The following is a 24592-nucleotide window of genomic DNA, read 5'->3' as shown; positions in this document are numbered from 1 at the left end:
TGATAGTGTCTCAACAGTTTGGTATTCTCTCTGTCTTGACAGTTACCATAGGACTGCTTCCATCATGGGTTTTGTAACATCGGTTTGCTTTATTTACAAAAATGAATTCTTCTTGTTCCCCCCTCCCCTCTCTGTGCTGAAATCTAGATATATATATATATGACTGTATTCAGTAACCATACAGTGTGTGTATATATATATATATATATATATCCAAACACAGAGATAAAATTGTTGTGTATTTTTGCCTCTTTTTATTTAAGCAATTGTGATGTAATAGGTTTTAGGCCTAAGGTCTGTTATTGCAATACTTTTACAGAAAAGAAGAAAAAAATCAAAAAATGTTGCTCTAAGTGCTGTTGTAGTCAAAGATTTTATGCTTGTACTTATGCTGTAGTCAAACTGCAGCGTAATGAATAAAACTTTAAAAGTGCTTACTCCGGTGGTATCCCTGTATTTTTACCCTTGGTCTAATATTGATAATACGTTTTTGTAATGTGATTACTTGAGTCGGTGCCACTCAGCTCTTGATCTGTCCTTGGATGCAGCCAAATGCCGTGAGCAGGATTTAAGGCAGATCAGCAACTTCTCGGACTTGTTAGCCTGGTTTCTGCATGTTTATGATCCAGGTTGAGCCCTGATTTACCAACACAGTCTGAGTGGCTTAATTGGCTGGTATGATACTATGAAGGCAAAATCAGTCCTTTTTTTTTATAGCATGTTTCAGTAAATAAACCTAATGTGCTTTAAAGTTTCCTGAGTTTACCTGGGCTCAGTGTAAAGCACATTGACAAAAGGTAGTCTTAGTAGCCAAACAGTTCTCTGCACAGGTTTTGCATCAGTGTGACGCCCATTTTGTCCTCTAAAAAAATGTGTACCACTTTGCTATGTTTTGGATTAGATTTGCACAAAGGTCATTTTTACTTTTATGCGCTGCACACAAAGGCCCGCACACCCCTGAGGGTAACATGAGGGTTAAATTACATTAACATTAAATTACTTCAATAACAAGTAAAGTGTACAGAAGAATACAATGTTGTATAATTATAAAAATATAATTTATTCAAAGTGTAAAAGCAACAAATGAAAAGAGAAAATGTTAAAAAAAAAACACACATTTCAAAAGACACTGACAAATCGTGTATCCATGGCACAGACACACAGAGTAATTAAATATAAGCCTGAAAAAAACAGAAAAGTTATGATAGATCTCAGTTCATCAGGTCACTTCCAGAGAATAGAACCAAAAGAGACAATTTAACAGGAGTAGGACTTTACAGCCCTACTGGCAGCTCTGTGAGGCTGTTCTTAGGGCTTAATGCTTATGCTAACATCAGCATGCAAATAGGCCCACGATGACAATGCTAATATGCAAGCAGGCACATTATAATGCTTACCACAGTCACCGTCTTGGTTTATCATGGTAGCATGCTAACCTTTGCTAATTTGCAGTAACACAAATTACAAATGGCGCTGATGTGAATGGCGTTAGTTTTGCAGGTATTTGGGCATTAACCAGAGTATTGGACAAATTCAATTTTGACCCAATGGTGGCGCTAGCAGGAAAGTCAAAGGATCACCAAAGCTATTACAATTCATCCTGACAGGAAAATGAATGTCTGTACTGAATTTCATGGCAATCTATTCCATAGTTGTGGAGATATTTTGCAGCAGCAGGGGCTGAGATATCCCAACTTTCATGCTGTGTTCACATATGGGATGAATGTTAGAGATAGGAAAGTTTCCGTCGTTTACAACTTGCAAATGTTCGTGTCACAGGACATCATAGGGTTGATTTGTGTGAGGTTAAACAGTACTGTGCGGATCATTTACTTAAAAAGTAAAAGTAGCAATGCCACATTGCAGAAGTACTCTTTTAGCCTACATGTAAAAGTCCTGCACGGAAAATTTTACCTCAGTAAAAGTATTAGCTGCAAATGTACTTCAAGTATAACCCTGGGGACATCATCAGAGGCAACATTTTCCTCCACAGCTACTTGAGACATTATACAACTGTTTTCAAGTAAACTGATTTTTATACACGAAACCTGTGGAGTTTATCTCTAATCAAATCAAACAGTGCCATTTGAAGTGTTCACTGGCAATGAAAAAGGACCAGAAAGAGAGGAACTGGTCACTTGTGCGGCAGTGGTTCATCCAGCAGCTGTGTCTCTGCCACAGCCAACAGTGACAGAATAGTTGACCATATATAAAAAGATAGCACTGCAAAATTACTTCAGTACTTCCGTTCATTCATGTGTTGGAGGTAGTACAGTCCCTGGTGAGCTTCAGATGAGCTTTTAACCCCCATCGTCCAAATCTGCTGAATCTTTCCCTTAGAGCAGCACAGTAAAGGTCAGAAAGAGTCTTTGGCAACCAGGAGCAAATGACTCACTCAGCCCCATAAAGCAATGAAGAAATGCATAAAACATAAGTTTCTTTATATTGCAGCAGCAAAACTGGTTTATTTATAGACAGACCCCATCTGGTAACTTGTCATACCATTCACAGGAGTGAAACAAAGCTAATGTTCAAAGCACTTAGCCTCGCTTACAAGTGCAGAGGGAGGGTGGGCCCCCACCTCCTGTCCTTTCCGTGAACCTCCTGCTGCTAAACGCTGCAAGAAGCACAGCCGTCCTGATACTGTTCACATTTGCTCCTGACTCACTTTCTTCAAACTACACACACACACACACACACACACACACACACACACACACACACACATCTCGAGAGCTGGCAGACTGGTGAGGCCATGGAAAGGAAATCATGCATACATCAGCTGCAGTTTGTACAGAGATGAGACATGATGCAGCTTGAGAGTCTGAACCTCTGCCAGGCTTTTAGAGCCAGACGGGAAACAGAAGAAGAGGCGGAGGAAACTGCTCTCTAGTTTTTCACTTCCATATTTTATCAGGAACCAGTGTTGACATTTGCACTCCTGTTTAGAAACGGGTTAGAAGGAAATACTGACTTTGTGAGCTTTAACCGAGGCAGGGCTGTAACAGATTTAAACTGTCGTACTTTTCAGGGGACAGTTAACTACCTCACTAAGTTAGTGAGCTACTATATATAATGTCTTATGTGACTCTGGATGAGCTTTGTCAAGTCTGAGAAAATAACCCGGATGATATCATCCGGGTTATCTCAATTTGGGCTTGGATTAAAGTATTTATAACAGAAAGCACGAGTACAAAGTGGAGACAACACCTATATGAACAATGTGGATGTTCTAGCGAGTAGTTACAAAGAACTTAGAAACAACTTTACACACAATATTGGAAAAGGATTTACAACAATCAGTGCAACCTAGTCCTCTAGTCTCTCTGTAAATACTTAAAGATTCATGTGTCAGAACTGGCACCTTATATGCCATCAACATTGCATTTCAGAGGGTTACCCAACCCTTGACGCTAGCTGCAAACAGGCACAGCCAAATGGACTGCAGCCTATGAAAAATGAGTTCCATCATGGGAAGTATAGTGTTTTGGGGTCATTATTTGCAACGATTCAAAACTAGGATACCTTGACCTCTGCTGCTAACTAATGGAAGTGCAGTACTAAATTGCTGGAATATCCATCTAAACCTAAAAGGCTGGTTAACGCCGATGCAGTGGATGTGAATTTGAAAAATGACATTTTTAAAAGGGAGCTGCTTTCATTGAGTCAAATTCCCTTGGTTGCCGAAACATCTAGTCTTCTAGTCACAGGGAGTCAGCACCACAAACCTTTCAAACACCTTAGGTTCTCTGGTGGTACAACCTAACAACAGGACCCCACCTGGGGGTCATCACACGTGACAGCTGTGGGGAAAACAGTGAAACAGCAAGGACCCTGGGCAAGAGAATGAAGGAGGTGTAAATGAACACTGAAATAGACAACAGCTGTCTGTGAGCACCAGACCAAAGCCGCTCACAGCATCCATTGGGAATATGTCAAAGGTCTACGAGCAGGAGTCAGCGAATGACCGGACAAAAATCAGGGAGGACATTAAGAGACTCGACTGCAACTTTCTAATGTACACACAGGCTGTCAGCTGAATAAAAGACAATTCCAATGACCTTTTCTGAGAAAAAATGTAAGGCAGAGAAAAATCTGCCTTTGACTTTGACAGTCTGGACAGTTTTACTTCCTCCTGACCTGTGCTTCACCTCAGGCTTCCCAGAGACATCTTGACACTTGAGTCATGTTCAGCCGCTGGCTCACACCTGTGGAACACAGATTGTCTTTTCACTAAAATGATTTCAGGAATCACACCACCGCTCTGCCCTCTGTGTCATACTCATTGTAAGAGAACAGGCAGGTGTTTGTGTGTGGGGCCGGGGACGGCATAAACAGTTGTTCATTAGTTTGGACAGCAGAGGTCATATGTAACTCGCACACACTTCCCATCAGCACCAAGTAATAACATCTTATTTACATATAGATAAGATTCATAATGAAGGAGGCAGGCTGGAGCATGTTAAAGGTGTGACAGCGTGATGCTTACATCTGCTTAGCAGTTCTGCACACTGACAGCTACGAGAACTAAGTATCAAACTGTGCTGACTCTTCAGGAAGTGGTGTGTACCTTGACCTGTCCAGCGATAGGACCGAAAAGCTACAGTATTGTGAAAGCATTTGGAGCAGTTTGTTTTTGTTTGTTTTTTAAACTACAACTGCAAGTAAAGCATTTGTTAATGTTGACCTTACAGTCGTGCATTCAAACAGAAACAGAGGGAGGTTGAGACTGAGTGCATTTAGTTCTGTACTTAAAGCTGTGCTGATCAGTGTTTTTATATCAACAATGAATCAAATCATTGTGTAATGTAACAGCTGTTTCCCATACTGATGATGAACTTACAGGATATCATCACCCAACTCTGTATTTTCCCTCGGCCCTGTAACGTGTTTCGGCCCATTGTTTTGGTGTAATGTCGCACAGATTTACTGTTTTGGTTCGTGCTCACTGTTCTTACCAACCTCATTTGCAGCCACGGCAAGCAGGTATCTTCATCAAAAATGCTCTGATAAATCAATAAAGGTAGCTCTGATAAAGGTAGCCACTAAATGCTGAATTTAGTGGAGCACTTAGCCGCTCAAGAGAACTTTCTGAAAGACATCATAGAACTCCATAAATGTGAGGTCACCAGTAAAGATGGTGGTGACAGATGGGCTGCTTTTGACACGTCTATGCTCAGGGGCCATTATTTTATAATCCGTGAACATGACTAAATTTATTTGACATCCTATTTTACAGTTTACTTTGCAGATTACCATCATAAACACAAAATGGACTGTATGATATTATTATGAAATATAATGTTATAAATTAAACTACCCAGCAACATATAAAGTAGGTGAAAATAGCTCCAGTTCGACCAGCTGCAACAGCGAAATGCTGCTCTCATTAAGAAATCATCAAAAACTTGTCACTTACTGGGGCCATTTTGTCTGTAGGACTACTTTTACTTTTAATACTTCAAACTGCATTACTCAGGTTTTTTATTTTTGGATACTTGGGTGCAACACTCCATAACGAGGTAAAAATTACTCAAGTTTTACATTATGACCTTGTAAAGGTAATAGGGCTAACAGAAAGCAGTTGCACATTTACACATACAGCAGACACAGAACAACATTAGCATTCATTGGAGTCATGTTTCGGTCCACCTGATGAATGTAAGTCCAATATTCACTCCTTTTAGCTTTGTTTTTGGTCCTTAGAAAAGTATCCGTTCAGCTGCTAAATTCTCCACCAAGTTCCACCGGCTGGTCGTTAACCGTGTCTGACTGTTGGTTGCTGCAGGGCAGGTAATGTATACTAGGTTTAATTTTAAAAAAACAAAACATTTTTGCTGAAAACAGCTGCTCTACTGCTAATGCAAATAACACTGATGAAAGTGGTGAGTGAACCAAACATAAATCTATGCCATGTAAAAACCAAAACAATGAGCAGAAAGTTGCTAAAAAGTTTTGCAGGGCTGAGGATAAGTGCAGAGTTGTGAGACAATTCTCGGTGGAATCCTCATGCTAGGCTGATTAGAGCGGTGAGAGTGAACCAAAACTATAAACTTTAGGGCCAGAAACCCTAAGCATGGGCTGAAAGACACAAAAATGCTGATGCTCTGTAGAACTGAAGGGAATTGCAGAGTCCGATGATAATTTTTCATGGGTTTATCAGTACTAGACCCCTTTCATGTTACATGTAGTCATTTGACACATTGTTCATGAAAAATATTAATTGCAGATTTTAGTATATTTAGCTAGTAATTTGGTACTTTTACTCAAGTACAATTGATGCAAGAATGTTTGCTCGTTCCACAACTGTAAAAAAGCTTGGTTACAGATGAGTACAATCTCACGAGACCGGGAAGTCTCTGTCGTAGGTCAATTATAGTCATTGGCGACTCACAGTGACAGCTTTAAAGTGGGGCTATGCTAAAAGGTGACTGTGAACTGACTGAGTTAATGTTGATTATGCAACATCTACCTTAAATTCACTTACATTTGCTGGAATTAGCTACCATAAGTGTCTGATTATACCAGACCAAGTCAGGCAGTAGCAGGAAAACCTCTGCGTGTATACGGTTGAGTAAGACAGACTTTTGTTGATAATGAATTAGTGGAAGATGGTGTTACACAGCTACACGGGCTCACTTTAAGTACAAACACAAGTTGTGAAGTCTCATACGGCCCATATATACAGCACACAAACTTTGATGATTAGCGTTTCACTTTATTCAGTCTTGGTTTGAACCACACATCTGTTTGAAATTCTGACAAGAACATTTGTCAATTTACCAAAGAACCCAAGAAATTTAAGCTGGCAAAGTGGTACACTGTCAAAGCTTTATTATGTCCATCTATTACAGTTTTTCCTCTGTTCATACATACTACTGTATGTACTATCCTGAACCTGTTGATGTTTACATGTATGACTTACAACTCATCACACGTAAACTGACATGCACTATGACTATTTCTGCCCAAGAGCAGCCTCCAAACAATCCTCTGACTTTGTCATTTCATACACAACTTTCAGTCACTACATTAAGTGGCACAGACACCAAAATAATGTAATATATTAGTTTTGGCTATCACTTAAAAATAGAAAAACTTAATTTCTTTGTCATTACATTAGAAAAGACACAAGGTGATATCCAGTCATCACAAAGGTTTTGATGGACTAGTACATACAGTGGGGTCCAAAAGTCTGAGACCTTTTATGGGAAAGTGGTCTAAGACTTTTGGACCCCAATCTACTGTATAGGTAAACATAAGCTTCAAGTTTTTTTCCTTAACAACCAGATGCTTTAGTACTGCTATTTCCCATACAGTCTTTAATTGTATGCCTCTTTTAATGCTGTTTTTACACACGCAAATGAAGTCCAGACCTCCCCCCCCCCCCCATGTATATCTATGTGAAGAGAAATGAGATCACGCCTCCTCTTTAAAAACAGCCAGCTTATAGCCAACCAAGAGTTAAAGTCCTGATCAGTTGAGCATGTGTAAATCCAGTCAGAGATGACTGAGCCAGAATGTAGCATTGCCAGGAGTCTGCTAAACTGCTGTCTAGTCCTCACCTATAGTGCATTGTGGCAGGGTTTGGACACTGAGGGACTGAATCGGACACTTAAATAGACAACAGGTGATAACTATGATGTGAGAGGTGACATTTCAGGGCAAAGATAGTGCAAGGTCTCGCTCTTCTTTCCAAATGATCTCAGAAGTGCTGTCTGTTACTCGCCTGCTATTCACTAACGACTTGTCAAGATCAAAACAGGATTATTTATCCAGAGGTGCCACCTGTGAATGTGATTCACTAATCATTCTTCTTTCTAAAAAGCGCTTTTCCCTCAGAGACTCTGTCTTTGGTTTCCTGCAGTTTCTCAGAAAGCTTGTCCTTAGTCTCTTCCATTTTCTCAGAGATACGCTCTTTTGTTTCCTCCATTTTCTCTGAAAATCTCCCCTTTGTCTCCTCCATCTTTTCTGTAAATTTCTCCTTTGTCTCCTCCATTTTGTCCTGGAAGTATTCTTTAACTGGCGGTGGTGTGGATAAGTAGCTGTGCTTGCGGAGATACTGAACAGATAGTGACGTGCCGCCCAGAGTTACCGTATATCTAGCAGGGGTGGCAATCTGTAAGAAAACAAAGAAAAAGACACTCAGTAGAGCAAAATCGATGCCTTAATTCATCTGTCATAAATCAATTGTTAGATATACTGAATCTGCTTTTCCAATGTTCACAAACTGAGGAAGTGAAACAGAAAAAAAATCAAAGTTGGGTAAGTTCAAGAAACCTGACAGTGAGTTTGCTTTGAAATAAATAAATAAATAAATAAATAAATAGATAATGATTACTGAGTAAATGAAGTTGAAATGTTCAAATACATTAAAAACCCAGGGGATCCTGGATGAAATTACCTTGTACATGGCGTATGCAGTCAGAGCGTAGCCACTTGAAGAGTCTCTCAAAAGGCCAACTAATGACTCTGGTAGACCAATCATCTCCAGGAATGGCACTACATTCACACCTCTGAGGGGAGGCAAAACATGAAGAGAAGAAAAGACAGATTTAAAGTACCTACTCACACACACAATTTTTTTTTTTATATATTATATAAAATAATCTATAGTTGTTATATTGTATAATGTAATAATACAACCATGAATTGCTATCACGCTTTTGCATCGCAATGTATTTGAGTAAACTTGCTGTGATTATTTAACTTTTAGGATTAAAAAAAAAAAAAAAAAAAAAAAAAAAAAAAAAAAATTGACTCATTAGTTTTATTTTTTTCTTTACAAAAAGTGGCAAGGTTTCCATTTAAATAGTTTTCTGTAAAGTCACTCTCTATTGCCGAATGAGGCAACACAATGGTGACTGAACCTATGTCCACTGATGAAAGTATTGCAATATTAAATATTTGCACTATTTGGAACTGGGTGACTTTGGCAACATTCCTGGAAAAATGCTGTGTTAAGTTACTGTTAATGCAAACAGAACATTTTCTTCTGCTGCGGCTTCACATTAAAAGCATTTAATATAACTGGCAAAACACGAGTTGACTTTTATAATGAAGTAGTCACAGGAAATGCAATGTGTTTGTCAGTGAGTTTAGCACTTACTGCTAAAGTTATTTTCTGCATTTTTGGATAGTGAATCCGTTTGAATTACTGCAGGGAATAATGGAAGAAGAAGGAGCAGCCACAGTGAGCTGTTAGATGAAGAGCTGCAGGCGACAGGCTGCACACCTCCAACGTCTCAGCAAGGTAACGGACTCCTTTCACTGAAGCCCTGCTGTTCGCAGACTCGTGCTGTGTGTAGCATGAAATCAGATCGCGGTTGCTCACAGAATGATCGGAGAAGGCCAATTATTGCCTGACTTCCTTATTAAAATGACAATAGTTTGTTTTGCTGCCCCCAAAATTCTGTGACCTGTAGTATTAAACCACGTTTGCAGTTACCACCAGTAACTACAGGTGTCGCCACATCTGCCAGGACTAAGATAAAGTACTGCAAAATGAAAAGAAAACAAAAACCCTTTGCACAGATGTTTTAAGGCAGAGAAAGGTTCTTTGTGAGTCTTGCCATGTGTTGTTCTGTCTGATTTTTTTGCAGTCTATGGTCAGGTTTTTCAATGTGAAACAGAAGGATGGATCTAAAAGTGGACATTAACTTGTATTGATTCTCTTGTTTGGAGTTATTTAGGAATAATTTAGTTGGACCAGCCATTACTGAGACACACAAACATAGGTAAGCAAAAAAAAAAAAAAAAAGTGTGCATTTCTCTGGGTTTGTGAGTCACGGAGAAACTAGTTTAATGTAGTGGATTTTGTGACTACAAGATGTTCTGCTCATCTTAGTGTAAAATTCGCTGTACTGCTGATTTTATTCTTACTGTATTCAAATTGTTGACAATGAGGATGTATTTGTTGTTGCTGGTTTAGCTGTTGTTGCTGGAGTAAAATCTTGTTTATTGAAAAATTCAGATCCGTGGCGTGTGCTCTCCTTGGTAGTGAAGTGATGTTGCTGTTTTTGGTATTCGGTAGTTCACTGAGTGGATTATGGCCTTGCATGGCCCCTGGCGTTTTGGTTAAACTAGTAGTAAAAGGCAGCAACAGCGGGCTGGGTGTGGTAATCCTGATGTGGATGTTTTATGAATCAGATCTGGCTACTGCACAATGAAGCAGCACCTGTGACTGACAGACAAATAGCTCTTTCCCACTATCTGGAGCAAAATCATTAGTTACTTCAGAAATATTTTAAAGTGATATTAGACATGACATGCTTGCTTTATTAAGTTGTTAGTCCAACCAGAGATATTAGGAATATTATAGTAATATTAAAGGGCTTAAAATCATAAGTTGAACTACATGTACTGTTCCAACCATTTTATGATTCAGTAGGGCAGGGCAATCACCAAAGATCTTGAAATCCCTATTTCATCAGTTCGTAATGTTATCAAGAAGTATCACAGTCATAAAACCGTTAAGATGCTTCCAGGACGTGGTGAAATGAAGAAACTCAGTGAACTCAGTCTGCGAATGTTGATTTGGATTGTGGAAAAAAAAAAAACACCACACAACACATCTAAAGAGCTTCAGGCTGACCTGGAGCAATCTTGAGTGGTGGTTTCAGCCTGTACCATACACTGAACACTAAACCAAGTAGGGCTCAATGGGTGAGGGCCAAGGAGGAAACCACTATTGAAAGAAAGGCACAAAAAAGGTGAGACTAATGTTTGCATAAATTTCATAGATAAGCCACAGTCTGCCTCATGTTCTGGAGGCTAGGGCTGTGAGATATAACAATATTATGCTCTATCATTTATTTCGTTGTGTCATAAATCACACTCTTTATGGCAGTATTTTTTGCCATTTGGATGACGCTTTGCGTTCTTCCACACAGCACGAATGCAAGCAGGAAATTTACATGAAGACAACACAAACAAACAAACATGGAGGAGAATGACCGCAACACAGAAAAGGGTAATTTTGAACAAGATAAGGACTCCTGCCAGCCAAGACGAAACGAAGAACTTGTACCTAAAAGAGGGGCTACTTCTGACCCATGGATGTGGTTTGGGTATGAAAAGTCTGACACGGACCAGAAAACCATACTTTGCAATTTCTGCCGCAGACCGGTCCCACCAGCAGACTCAAAAACCATTAACCTCTTTTACCACCTACGCAAAAATAATGACAGACAGTACGGAGAGAGTATATGGATGAGAGCCACAAAAGTACGTTCAAGTACTCAAAACAAACCCCAGAGTCAGACGTTGTAAGAGCCTTTTGCCTGCGGCACACCGTGTGGTGGAAAAAGGAAAATGGACTGTTTTTAACCTGGAGAGCAATGAGTTCTGACCTGAATCCCATTGAAAACCTTTGGAGAAAGCTGAAACCTGCCATTGCAAAAAGGACTCATGCAAACTTAAAAGAGCTTGAACACATAGCAGTGGAAGAGCAGCAGAAACTACCAGCAGACGGGTGCTAGAAGCTTTTAAATGGCTACTAGAAACATTTAGAGGATGTCATTGTTGGCAAACTTTCTGCAACCAAGTATTAGGGAAGGGTGTCAATAACTGTGTCTGGGGTAAATTTTGTGTTTGCATTATTTCACTATTATGCAAGTTTTGTTTTTTTATTTTCTTTTGTTCGATAACCTTGGACATTTTATTAAAATATTCTGGTTATTCAAAAACTTGAATTGTATACTTGAAATTCTGGGGTGCCAATAATTTCAACCAGGACTGTATACTTTCTATACTATGTTTATGAAAAATATTACTGATTACAGTATCCAGTGAGTGGGGAAGATAGCCAACAAACAAAGCCCTGCCCGCCTTCTGGCAGTAGGTCTTTCCATCCCCCGCTTGGAAGTCAAATACAAAGCAATAAACTAAGAACCCCAGTAGACTCACTTCATAGCAGCGTAATAGAAGGTTCCAAACCAAACAGAGGACGTCACCAGATGTACAGGGATCATCACCTTCCCATATTGTTTGAAGGTTTTCTTAAACCTCTGGAACAGGCCAATGGACTTGTCCTGCAGGGGGTCCACCTCTGCAGCATCAGGCACAGCTTCCTCTTTCTGGACTTCTTGTCTTTGAGGTGTGGAGTTGGACTGTGGTTCCTCTTGTGGTGGCTGGTGCTTTGGCTGATGCGCTGCCCTGCTGGAGGCCGAGGTTGAGAGCCAGTGCCGGCCTGTAAATGGCGGTGGTGTCAGACGGAGGGCACAGCAACACAATGCTACTGCTTGCTCAGGGATGGTGACGCCCACCAGCAATGGGCGCACTGCTGCCATCCGCAACAGTGTCCCATGAGTTAGGATGCGCTGCATTATCATCCTCTTCTCCACCCCCTCCTCCTTTCTGCTGCTGTGATGTTCAACCAGACTGTAGGGTCAGACAAAACACACAAAACAAAAACAAAAAAAACAAAAACAAAAAACACCACATTAAGTTAATAATCATATTTTTGTTTACGGTGGGAACTCACAATTATTTTCATTATCCATTAATCTGCCAATTAATTTATGTTTAATTGATTAATAATTTCTAATCATCACAACATAAAATATAATGTAATAACATAATGCAAAATGTCCAGCAAAGCAATGTCTTTGAGCTGCTTGTTTTGTCCCTTTAAGTATCAAAAATCCCTAAATATTTAGTTTATTATCACAGAAGACTAAAGCGGGGTTTGGTACAACTATGAAAACATTTGATTTCCATAAACCGGCCCTAAGTAAACCATCAACTGTTGATATATGAGATCTAAAACCTGCCAAAACCCCACCTTTACCAAAAACATGACTTTGTAGGTGATTATTTAAATAACTATCAAATAATTATATCTGCTGACTGATTAATCGATTAACTGACTAAACATCTCTGATCTATTCTCGCTCTTTAATTCACTCTGACTGAGTTAGGAAGTTGTTCTCAAACTTTTCTGGCATGCCCCCCTTCAGAAGGCAAAAACAAAAAACTGAACATTATAACCTTCATGAAGGGAGGATTTATTTAAGGACTGTTGTACTAAACTGCATTCATTTTAGATAGGTTTACCCAATAAACTGCCAACTGAATGTATTTGAATTATGACCAACAGTATTTCCTCTTATCTCCATTTATGTTTTTGCTCATTAGCTTTATTCCTATGCCATGGTTGTCTAGGTTAAAATGTGTATGGTATTTTTTTTTTTTTTTATATATAAATACTAGCTACATACATGTGTTGCCATCATACAGTGGAGTTAGCCTGTTTTATCTATGAAAAATACTACTGAAACCACCAAACCAACGGTAACACTGTCCAAAACAGCCTTGACCTAAATTCCTTCATGCATTAATTGTCAAGCTATCTCCTTTTCCTTCACTGATCACACGGGTTATAGATTAAAAGGCTGTAAACATACCTTGTATTATGATTGCACAAGCATAAATGCAGCACCTCCAGCATTAAAAAGGGTGGATAATTTTCATAAAGTTCAATAATCTTCCTCTCAATGTTACTCAAATTACGTTTTCAAAGCTGTCGTACACCAACTGTTACCAAAAAAAAAAGGAAAAGAAAAAAGAAAAAAACTGTTTTGCTACATAACTTGTAACCTATTAGCAGCTAGCCAAAATACAGCTAGAGCTGTGTGAAATAACCACAACAACATAGGAAGTAATTAAATTTACCTTCAAAATAAAAGTATCCGGATAGACTGTAGGAAAAGTAGAAGGTCAGAATTTGCCCTGGCGTATTTTATAATTTCCAACCGGAAGTCCAAAACTTAGAACATGACAGCTTTACACTGGCATCTATTGGAGGCTAGTTGACTTTGGCCAGTTTTCTCTGAAGGACAAGAGAGAGTCATCTTTTAATTCCCTGGTTGCGGGGGCACGTTCTAGCAGGAGGCGAAGTGAGCTTATATCTCATTAAATCGGACAGCGTTCCTTCCTTAGACACTGACTGGCTGACGGGTTTGCTAAGGCCAGACTTGGAACTGCTGCCAACTTTGGCTTCTGACGCCTGAAGTTAGCTAGTTAGCTGTTAGCTGGCTGCAATGCTACCCTTCAGACATGCAGGAAAACTATTCGTCACTATGTATGTAAACACATTAAAGCAGAAGACAGAAAGAAGACTACACTTACGGTAGAAGTTACGTGTAGAGCTCAAGAAAAAATCGTACTCCTCATCCCTGAGGCCCATGCGAAGGTGTCCGGGTTATAAGTCGTTCAAGGTCCACATTTATGGTAGCAGCAGCACGGACTGCGCGGAAAGCAGCGTGTAGCCCCAACTGCGCAGAGGACCACGGGAAATGTAGTTCGCATGAGTCCGGCTGTGAAACGCTCCAAAACGTGAAGGAAATTAATCTCCCAGAGAGCCTAGCGCAAAGTCAAATCTTGGCCAAAGATATGAAATTGGCTGGTGGGTTGTTTTCACTCAAAGTAGTGTGCCAGTTCCGACCTTCAAGACATTCAAAGGTATCTTTGAATTGGGCCCAGGACTATTTATCTGTCAGTGAATCAGAAACAGGCATTTATTTGTATGTTTTAATAACCAGCAGAATTAAATTGTCAGTTTCACACGACTACGCGATGGCTAAATGCCCATAGCCTGACTACCATGTACGACAGAAATTAGCGCAATACAAGTGAGATTGTAAACTGTTTGAACCTTTATCAAACACGCAAACGTGCCTAAAAGCATACAGGTCTTTTTACGCATCACCATTCATATCATATCACATCCATATACAAGGATGGCATGTATCATGAGTCCTGACATCTGCATTACATGAGTTGCACCAGCAGAGGGTGGTCTGCTTACATTCTTGAAGCTAGACTCTTTTCTTTAAATGGCCATGCATAATAGAAAAAAGTCAGTTTTTTAAAAATTGCTAACCACAAAAGTATGTCTCGTCTCTGGAAAAAAATATATCTGGCTCTGAATACATTTCCCAGTGGGGTCAATGTTTCGGTTTAGTCTAAAAATTTATCTTTGGTTAAAAGTACGATACGTGTCAGCTTTGTTGAAAGTTACCACCTGAGGTAAATGTGAAACGCATTACGGAGATCATCCATGAAGCTGATTAGGATTCTGGATCATGTTCATGGATACTGAGCACGGCAGATGCTTGCTGACAGAGGGACCCAATCCTCCAGTGGAGATGCTGCCTCTCACCACTAAGTCTCTCTGACACAGTCCACTTATTTTGTATTCTTCAGACTAAGTACAGAAGTAAAAATACAATGACTTAGCTCTTTATCAGGAACACCTGTACATGTGCAATTATCCAGTCAGCCAGTCATGCGGCAGCACTTGAGATAATCAAATCATGAAGATACAGGTCAGGAGCTTCAGTTAATGTTCACGTCAAACATCAGAATGGGGAATAAATGTGATTTCAGTGACTTTGAACGTGGCATGAATGTTGGTGCCAGACCGGCTGGTTTGAGTATTTCTGAAACTGCTAATCTCTTGGAATTTTCACGCACATGTGTCTCTGGAGTTTAGTCAGAATGATGTGAAAAACAAAAAACATCCAGTGGGCAACATGTCGATGAGACAGGTCAAAGGTGAATGGCAGGACTGGTTGGAACTGGCTGCGGTGGCTCAGATAACCACTCTTTACAAGTGTGGTGAGCAGAAAAACATCTCATAGTGCACGATACGTCCAACCTTGACGTGGATGGGCTACAACAGAAAAATACCACGTTGGGTTCCAATCCTGTCAGCCAAACACAGAAATCTGAGGCTGCAGTGGCCACAGACTCACCAAAACTGGACAGTTGAAGACTGGAAGACGTAGCCTGGTCTGATGAATCTGGATTTCTGCTTAGGCACGCTGATAGTAGGGTCAGAATTTGGTGTCAGCAGAATGAATCCATGGACGCAACCTGCCTTGTGTCAACAGTCTAGGCTGCTGGTGGTGTTGTAATTGTGTGGAGAATTTTTCTTTTCACACTTTGGGCCCCTTATTACCAATCCATCATGGATTGATTGCCACAGCCTATCTGAGTATTGTTGCTGACCATGTGCCTCCCTTCATGGCCACAATTTACAATCTTCTAATGGCTACTTTCAGCATGATAATGCACCGTGTCACAAAGCAAAAGCTGTCTCAAACTGCTTTCATGAAGGTCAGAGGTGAATGGTCAGACTGGTTGCAGCTGACAGAAAGGCTATGGTAACTCACATAACCACTCTTTACAACTGTGGTGAGCAGAAAAACATGAATGCACAACATGTCACAAAGCAAAAGTAGTCTAAAACTGGTTTCATGAACATGACAGTAAGTTCAGTGTACCTAAGTGGCCTCCCCAGTCACCAGATCTGAATTCACTTTGGGACGTGGTATAACAGGAGATTGGCAGCATGAATGTGCTGCTGACAAATCTGCAGAAATTATCTGATGCAGTCACGTCAGCATGGAGCAGAATGTCAAAGGAATGTTTCAAACATCTTGTGGAATCCAGGCCACAAAGAACTGAGGCTGTTTTGAGAGCAAAGGGAAGCCCTACCCAGTATTGGTGTGGTATTGAGGTCAACAGCTGCACAATAGCATAACTGTAAGGACAAACTGAAGAAAACAGTTTTGCTGTATAGATCCACAGGAAGACCTTCAGAGCCACAAAGTCAGTTTTATTTTGTAATGACCCCGAAAGTCTATACTAGGCATGTTAGATGGAAGACATACACAACCCTAGAGCTCCTACAAATTCTGATCACTTCATGATATAAGGATTACTACCTTTTTGTTTTTATAGATTGCATACACATCCTGGGAACATTTCATATACACTATGTTAACTTATCGTGTCATCTTTAAATGGACCACTTGTTTTGGGCTAAAGGTTAAAGAAGCCGGTTTATGACTGGAGGGATGCCAAGGTGAATCCTTTAGAGCAGCTGGGGTGGAAGTGATGGATGAGATAAGCTAGGTTTGAGGCGCAGAGTTGGCAGTAGTAGAATAAATCTGTTAGCTTGTCAGCTCCCAACTGTAAATGTACAGTATGTTTTAGTATGCAGAAATTTGGAGTACAAGAAAATGAGAGTTCTGTCAACTTTTATGAAGTGTTTTGAGCACTACAGAGATATATGTTGATGTGCCATGTCATACACCTTTGTCCTGATCTAGTCTTTACATTATATACGTAAGCGCTAGTGTAAGGCCTTGGTAATCATTCTAATAAAGCTTTGTACTGACAGATAATATACTGTATTTTTCCTGCTGCCATTAAACAGACATTGCCCCCATCCGCAGGACACAAGGGATCACCATATCAACCCAACTGAACACCTGGGAGACTGTGGACCAAGCAATAGACCACCATAATTCAACAGCAAATGAGGGAATAATACTGGGAAGATTACGGTACATCCCTATATTAGAGTGCCAGAGACTTGGAAAATGTACAGGTAACCACAGTGTATATATGATAAGTGAGTCAGTGAGAAAACTGGCAACAGTGTAATGATGAAATACTTTTGCAACAGCATTTATGGCCCTTGGTAATGCTGTAATAAATGAATTCCAGCAGACTTCCAAAGGGGGTTGTGCATAAACGGACAAACATACCCTTTGTCCGACGCCTAGCCTTTTTTTAGAGCATATGGAATCACTTCTCTGCTTATATTGCAAGTTTTGAATCAGCATGTTTAAAGGGGCTATTGTTGATATTTTTATAATAACAGTGTAACGAATGACAATGTAAAAAAATGTGACAATGTGAAAGGAATCGCACAGTGATGAACCTACAGAGAATTATCATCTGAAACTGCAGCTCCCTTTGGCTTTATGAAGATTTATAGTGAGTTTCATTTCAGTTTTCAGCTGTGCGGCCCATAACTTTACTGTGACAGTTCACTCTTACCCCTCTCACAGCTTTATCTTTGGCTGCAGGAGACAGCTATTTTCAGGGAAAAGCTCTAAGGCCACTGTACATTACACTACTTGGATGGACACTGAATATTTTTTAAATTGTTTTCATATCATTTTTGTGAGCAGCTGCTGCACCTGTTGCTTTATGATAAAAGATTCACAATATATTTCAAATGTGATTTTCTGGCCAATGCATGCAATTCAGCCTGGTAAACCACAGTATTACAGTTACACTTACTTACATTTTTATGCAAAAAATTTTCATAATGCCCTTAGTGAATAGTAAATCACATCTCACAGCATCACAATGTTATATCAGTGAAACAATATGACAGCATTAAAAACAGCATAGCTAGGAAGAAATCAACATAACTACACAGACAGCTTTTAAGCACTGCTGTTAGTTGAAAGCTGGATTTGAACTCTGACTTTCTTTTTTTCACACTAATAAGACGTAAGAAGCCGTACTTTACATCAAAGTAAAAAAAACTACAAATAATATCTCTTTTATTAGACAGTGAACAAACACATACATACACTAATCAGAGACAGTACACCTAAATTATGCTGTAATTATAAACCTCATGTAATTCTGTATCAAAATTGATATACTTAGACACTACTATACCAAATTATACTCTAACTAGAAACCAAATAGGAGATCCCAGTACACGATTAGACACGATTATACAATATCATAGTCTAATTAGATATCAAATACAATGCCATATCAGATCCAAAATACACTGCAGTAAGACGCTATTCTACAAATTATGCTGTATTAGACACCACATTTAATGCTACCAACATGGGCCTATGATAGCTTAATTAGACAACACAGGCAGTAATTAGACAAATGTAATGCCATATTATATCAGGCATAACCTTTATAGTGAAACAAAACACTGAGAGCTCAGAGGACGTTTATTTGAACTATTTAACACTTCTTTAGGGTCATTTGTTGCTCATTAGACAAAAACTGTACTGTACTGATGTTTTCCGGAGGCCCATTTAGTTTGTAGGTAGTAATACTAACTCTGGGGTTGTATTCCCATAGCAGTTAAAACATGTCATGTCACTACCCAACCTCAGTAACATCAGGCTATGGAAGCTGTCAGGACATTACATCTTAATTTCCCACTGTTAAACATTTATTAGAGTGTCTTAGAGAGTAAATTGACTATGTGTTATAGCCTGCTTCTTTGATCAAATCACAATTATCAAATCTTTAAAATTACATTCACTATGGTTATTATCTGCTTACAGTATTAAATTAAGTACCCCACAACTAGAATGTAGGTATTCTATGTCAAGATGGCATTGGAATGAGCCGTTTGGAAGATGTTGGATTTTGTTTACTTAACAACACAACTTAAAACCAACAAAATATCAACGTCAGCTGTTGTCAGTATTCTACGTCAAATTGACGTTGACATAAGACGTTGTCCTGACATTGAATGGGTCACAAACGTCACAATGTACATTCAACTGAATATCAGTGTCTAACAAAACTGGTGGCTAGCTGCAAGCCTGCTGGGGAGGGAGCATTTTATTTTGGTGGCAATAACCAAAGCAATACAAACTGTAAAAACAACCAAAAAATGCTGCAAATCAATGAACAACAGTAACACTGGCAAGTTGTAAAAGTCAAACAGGAGTAATTTCAGCGGCCCTTAGTGGCTCAACATCTATTGTTGGAGAGAGAAAAAAATCACAATCACAAATTTCTCAAATGACATACTGTAGAGTTAACGATTTCCATACATGCTCTAGTTTATTCATCAGGGTGCACTGAATTTAACAAATACAAGCACTAGAGAAAGTACCCTACTTTGCTCTCTTCTTCTGGACCTTTTTATTTTTAATCGGCATCTTGACTCATGTACACTACCCAGAAAAAATGAACACAGCAGTATTCTAAATCCATTACATGCACAGTTTAGGCTTGCAATAAATCAGAGATAAGGGTTAATTAAAATGTTCAAAAAGTACCAAATGCATTAAATGATTGCTCAAATTCACAAATGACAGCAGCTGAGGTTCACAAATGCTGATCAATACCAGTCAAACCACTAATACTTTGGTGGCTGCTGAGGATTTCCAGCTTTAAAACTAGCCTAGCCAATCCCGCCCTTTGTTTTAGTGTTAGTGAAATATTCCCCCTTTTTCCAGCCAAACACAAACAGGCTGGGATGATGCTTAATGGAACAATGCTATTGTAGTCCAGGCTAATGTGGATGTATTTCACACTGTTGAGTACTGGAACTTGTTTGGTTTAAAACAAAAGTATCCTAATGAACAAACCACATCTATGGCTTCATCTATGAATGACTGTTTTCTCCATCCATTGTTAAGGTAGTAACATATGCTGTGTTTAGCTTCCCTTAGCCAAACTGTTAACCTAACACTGCTACTGCTTTTTCTGCCAACGGCAAAGCATTACCACTTGTTGGAGCCTGTATCTAAGCTAAAATATGTTTGGTTTGTTTCCTATGCCTGCTGCTTGACCTGATACTATTTTTTGTTTCTTTGAAAAAGTCCAACCTCATGAGTTATCCTGGTTTAAGTTGTGGTATAAACATATTGCGTCCATGATAAATGAAATACTATTTAACTTATAACTCTGGAACTCAAACATGCATACAAACTCAGATGCCAATAGCCACTATACGGTGCAAAAGAACCATAAAATTATAGAGTGTACATTGCATATATTTTAATGTGTATTACCTTTTATAAGGCCCAACACCTCCATGAGGAATTTGAACTCCTCCTGTAGTTCTTTTTCCTGTTCTCTCTCCTCAGTAGCTGGAAAATATTTCACACGGAACAAAAGGAAACATTTGTCTTCCTCAAGAGTAAATAATGCCACATTTAGTATGAGCAATATGTGTGTATGCCTCTATGAATGAAACTAGATTTGGTCTGCAAAATACAAGGCTGATACAGTTTGACACAGCTGGGGAGTATCACCATTTGTTCTACATGTACGTCTTTGTTCACATTATGGGCAACAAGTCTTTTTTAATGGAAGTCGGATACATGAAAAAATGGTTTTAAGAAAATTCCATTTCCACCAATAATAAGCAACGATAGGCTTCATTCTAAAATATGACCAATTATTCTAATCAGTCAGAGTGAAATAGGCCTGGTACCTATTAATAACTTAAACACAATTCCTGAAATGTAAACTGTAGCTGTAAATGTAAGTATGTAAACTCTAACTGTACATATGTGGGTGTTAATAAATGTTTAACAAGGTTCTTACTATAAACCTCTTTGATGTCTGCCACAACCAGGTGTGGTTCAGACATTTTCTGAAATGTATGAAAAGTCAGCTTTGTCAATAATTGGAAAACTTGGTTGATGAAGGGGGGAAAAAGATTTTCTCTTATAACTGCAAAATAGACTTTTCTAAATGCACCCAATGGAAAACAATGTTTTTTCATTATAGTTCAAAGATAAGTCACTATCTTAAGTTAGCCTACTACCTACTTAGTATGACTACAAACAAAAAACTTAGCATGATTCGCTTCTTTCTTACAAGACAGCAGCACTCTTAAGATATTTCTGGAAAAAAATTAATGATGTAGGAAGGAAAGGTTTTTGAATAGCTAAAAAATTATTTGAACGAAATCAGTTGGGTAGTTTTGGTTTTCTGGTTGCTTTTCTGACCATTGTGCGTGGACTCCAGAACTCCGTAGCCCTACCAGGACAGAGCTAAATGGGAAAACAAGGGCGCTGTGCGACTCATGCGTCACTGTTGCCCGCTCTACACACAGGGGCAACCACAGCTTTTTGTAGCCGAGCTACAGCTCAAACATGTTAAGGGAAGGAGATGATGGTCGCTCACTGGAAGTACGTCTCTGGAGGTCTGCTGAGCTATTGAAGGTTTTGGAAAAAACAACAGATAAACAAAATTAATGGATGTCAGTGTAATAACTCTGAACTGCTCAGTGACTTGCGCTCGAACAGCTAACTAGTGCTACCCGATGCTTCAGTGATGACTCAGGCGGTATTTGTGGTGGTGACGGACAACCTACCTCTGGAGGCCTGCATCGGTCCTCAGATAACTAAAATTACTCAACAGAATTTGTTCAAATAACCTTTTCTTTGTTGCCTGAGGGCCCCATGTTGAAAAGGGCTGTTTGAACTGGTTTGAACCAGGAAGTAACTTAGCCTAATAATTGCCTAATAATTGTCTAATAATTGTCTCAGGGATAAATGGGAAATGTAAGTTATCTTTTATGTTACTGATGCTGCTGTCTTTAGCGTTTCGAAACTAATAGACGACAACTTCTGTTCTTATATTATACTGTCAGTGCCTACTACGTCGCATTTGATACAGTTTGAATGCCAAAGTGCCCACCAAAGGTGGCTGTGCTTTCCAAAGCCTATATTTATGATAAGTAAAATGTCACCTCCAAGAACACTCATTGTACACATTTGTTAAAATGGGCGGTAAACAGCATGTCTTTCTCACCAATTTATTTCTATATTGTAAGCTATGCAGAAAAAAGGACAGAAAAAAGCTGTGACACAGAGCATTCGAGATGGTTCCATTTTTAGCCAATCCCATGTGTTAGTGGGGGCTTGGTTTACCTTCGTCCCTTCATTTGTTTTTAAACTACTGTCTAATCTGAAACACTGGGGGGGAAAAATTAAGACCAAATATGAAAATCCTGGTGCATAATTTTTTTCGTTGTTCATAGACAATGTCAAACTTATAAAAATACATAAATAAATAAAAGGTGTAAATTTGTGGTTGAATAATTGGTAATGTTTATTGTTGATTGTCCGATTTTAACAGGGATTAAGGCTGGACCACATTGACATGATGGAGGATGGCTTGTGTGGTAGCAGTACTACCCTAACAAAGGTGACCCAGGCACTGAAGAAGATGTGTGCCAAAGCCATAAAGGGCACCAGACAAAAGGGCAGAATGACTTTTAGTGGGCCCAAAGCCTACATGATGATTGATGAAAGCAAGTTCTATCACAAGATAAAAGTACTGCACAGTTTTAAATCGAGCTTAATTGGACTATGTTCCCATCATTATATGCAATTGTTTATTCAAAGTTTGTCTATATGTCAAACCTGAATTTCACTCTTAAATGGTCCTATTATCATGCTCTTATACTTAGCTCATATAATTGGTGTGCTTTTCGAAGGATCATTCTATTACTATCTTGCATACTTATTACAGCTTATTTCTAGGTTTTCTGTGTGCTATTCCTTCCACAGATTTGCTGCTGCATACACGTACACACTGAAACATGTGGCTCATTGAGGAGGAGTGTACTATTACTTTTCTAAAGAATCTGACACACAGGACTTTTCAATTCCGGTTTAAAAATAGTTTTTTTTCCCATTGAAATGAATTGCGGAATGTTTGAAAGCAGCTAGGGAGCAGAACTAAGTGCCATACATGCAGGCTGTGACCCAGATACACACAGCTATCTCTGTCTAAAGCACTCTGTGACCACACCCTAGCACCCAGGGCAGCATCCTGGCACACAACTGGAACACCCTTACACCCACCTAGCAACGTCCTAGCAACCCTATAGAACAGATTTTGAATTATTGTAAATTCCTGATGAGTCATATGATATTAATGAATGAAGTAACTTACTTTGATGCAGTGAATTCATGTTATTGTAGGTACCTTTACCGTAAAGTGTTAGCAATTACCCTGCCCTTAGCCTTTAATGAAACCAACTGTCTCATAATATTTACAACTTCCTGCACTGTCCTGTGATCAGGACTCTAAGTGAAATTTTAATGGCTTTTATGTTCTTATGTAAATAATGTATTTTGTCTTGTGCTCTCAAGGACAAGAGGAAGGAGTACTCTACATACACAATCTCTGATACAGACACTACATAAAGTTCAGATGCATCTTCTGAGGACAGGAAGCAGAGGAAAAGACAGAAGAAAAGTGCAAGAAGGGGAAAAGGAGAAGAGGCAAGTTTCCCCAAAGAGGAATGTGCCCTTTTATGCATCTCTATTACATGAGGCTGATATGGTATTTGTTATTTATTTTCAGTAGTGATAATTAGGGTTATTGGTGTACTACAGTCAATCTATTGTAGTGCATATTCTTCTTATTCTGCCCAAATTTTTGAGGTTGACTCCTCCCACAGTTTTTGTGATACCAACACCGAAACCAACTGTAAAATGTCAGGGCCATTTTGTGGGGTGTACTTGAACTTTTTGATCTGTCTAATTAATAAAATTTAATAAAAATAAATTTCTCTGACAAATTACGGGCAGAATGATCAGAGTGGCAGCCAGAGAGTGGGGACTTTCCTCATATAAGCAGGCAGAGACAGAGATACACAAAAAGCTCACTCTCCCCATTTGGCCCTCTGTGACCACTACTATTACTACTACTGCTGGTAGTATTACCAGTAGTAGTACTACCACTGTCACTAGTACAACCAGTTAGGACTCCTTAACAACGCCATAGCCACCACCTATTAACACCATAGTAACAACCTGCAATATCCTAACAATCACATATTAACACCTACGTATCAACTTGCACTCAACAGGTACACCAGTTTTTTCATGAAATGCACATTTGTAGTTATTTTTTTTATTCTGTTCAAATTTTGCTCTCTAACTACTTTTAAACAGTGTAGGGTATCGAAATTGTTCAAATTTAAATGTTAAACAGATTCTGGAACACTACCTTTTATCCAGATTTGATATGTTTTGATATGTTC

General features: G+C 39.2%; 1 protein-coding gene and 1 long non-coding RNA gene across 3 annotated transcripts; one reads left to right on the top strand and one right to left on the bottom strand.

Moving 5' to 3' along the window:
• Positions 1 to 7384: 7384 nt before the first annotated feature.
• Positions 7385 to 14291, bottom strand: fam210ab (family with sequence similarity 210 member Ab). Of its 2 annotated transcripts, XM_040118770.1 has the most exons (5): positions 14131 to 14291; positions 11908 to 12381; positions 10595 to 10687; positions 8405 to 8516; positions 7385 to 8119 (listed from the first exon to the last, which is right to left on the bottom strand). In XM_040118770.1, exons 2-5 carry the CDS (start codon positions 12330 to 12332, stop codon positions 7805 to 7807), a joined length of 945 nt encoding a protein of 314 aa, XP_039974704.1. In that variant the 5' UTR covers positions 12333 to 12381; positions 14131 to 14291; the 3' UTR covers positions 7385 to 7804. The 2 variants fall into 2 exon arrangements, with proteins under 2 accessions (XP_039974704.1, XP_039974705.1); XM_040118771.1 differs by lacking the exon at positions 10595 to 10687 and having other exon boundaries at positions 14131 to 14282.
• LOC120784730 lies at positions 13790 to 24017 on the top strand. Its single transcript, XR_005706488.1, has 3 exons — positions 13790 to 13898; positions 17247 to 17401; positions 23697 to 24017. It is a non-coding gene; the product is annotated as an uncharacterized LOC120784730 (long non-coding RNA).
• The last annotated feature ends 575 nt before the right edge of the window (positions 24018 to 24592 follow it).

The sequence above is a fragment of the Xiphias gladius genome, chromosome 22, assembly GCF_016859285.1.
Source record: "Xiphias gladius isolate SHS-SW01 ecotype Sanya breed wild chromosome 22, ASM1685928v1, whole genome shotgun sequence".
NCBI classification, from domain to species: domain Eukaryota; kingdom Metazoa; phylum Chordata; class Actinopteri; order Istiophoriformes; family Xiphiidae; genus Xiphias; species Xiphias gladius.
This window is presented reverse-complemented; position numbering and strand designations above follow the sequence as displayed.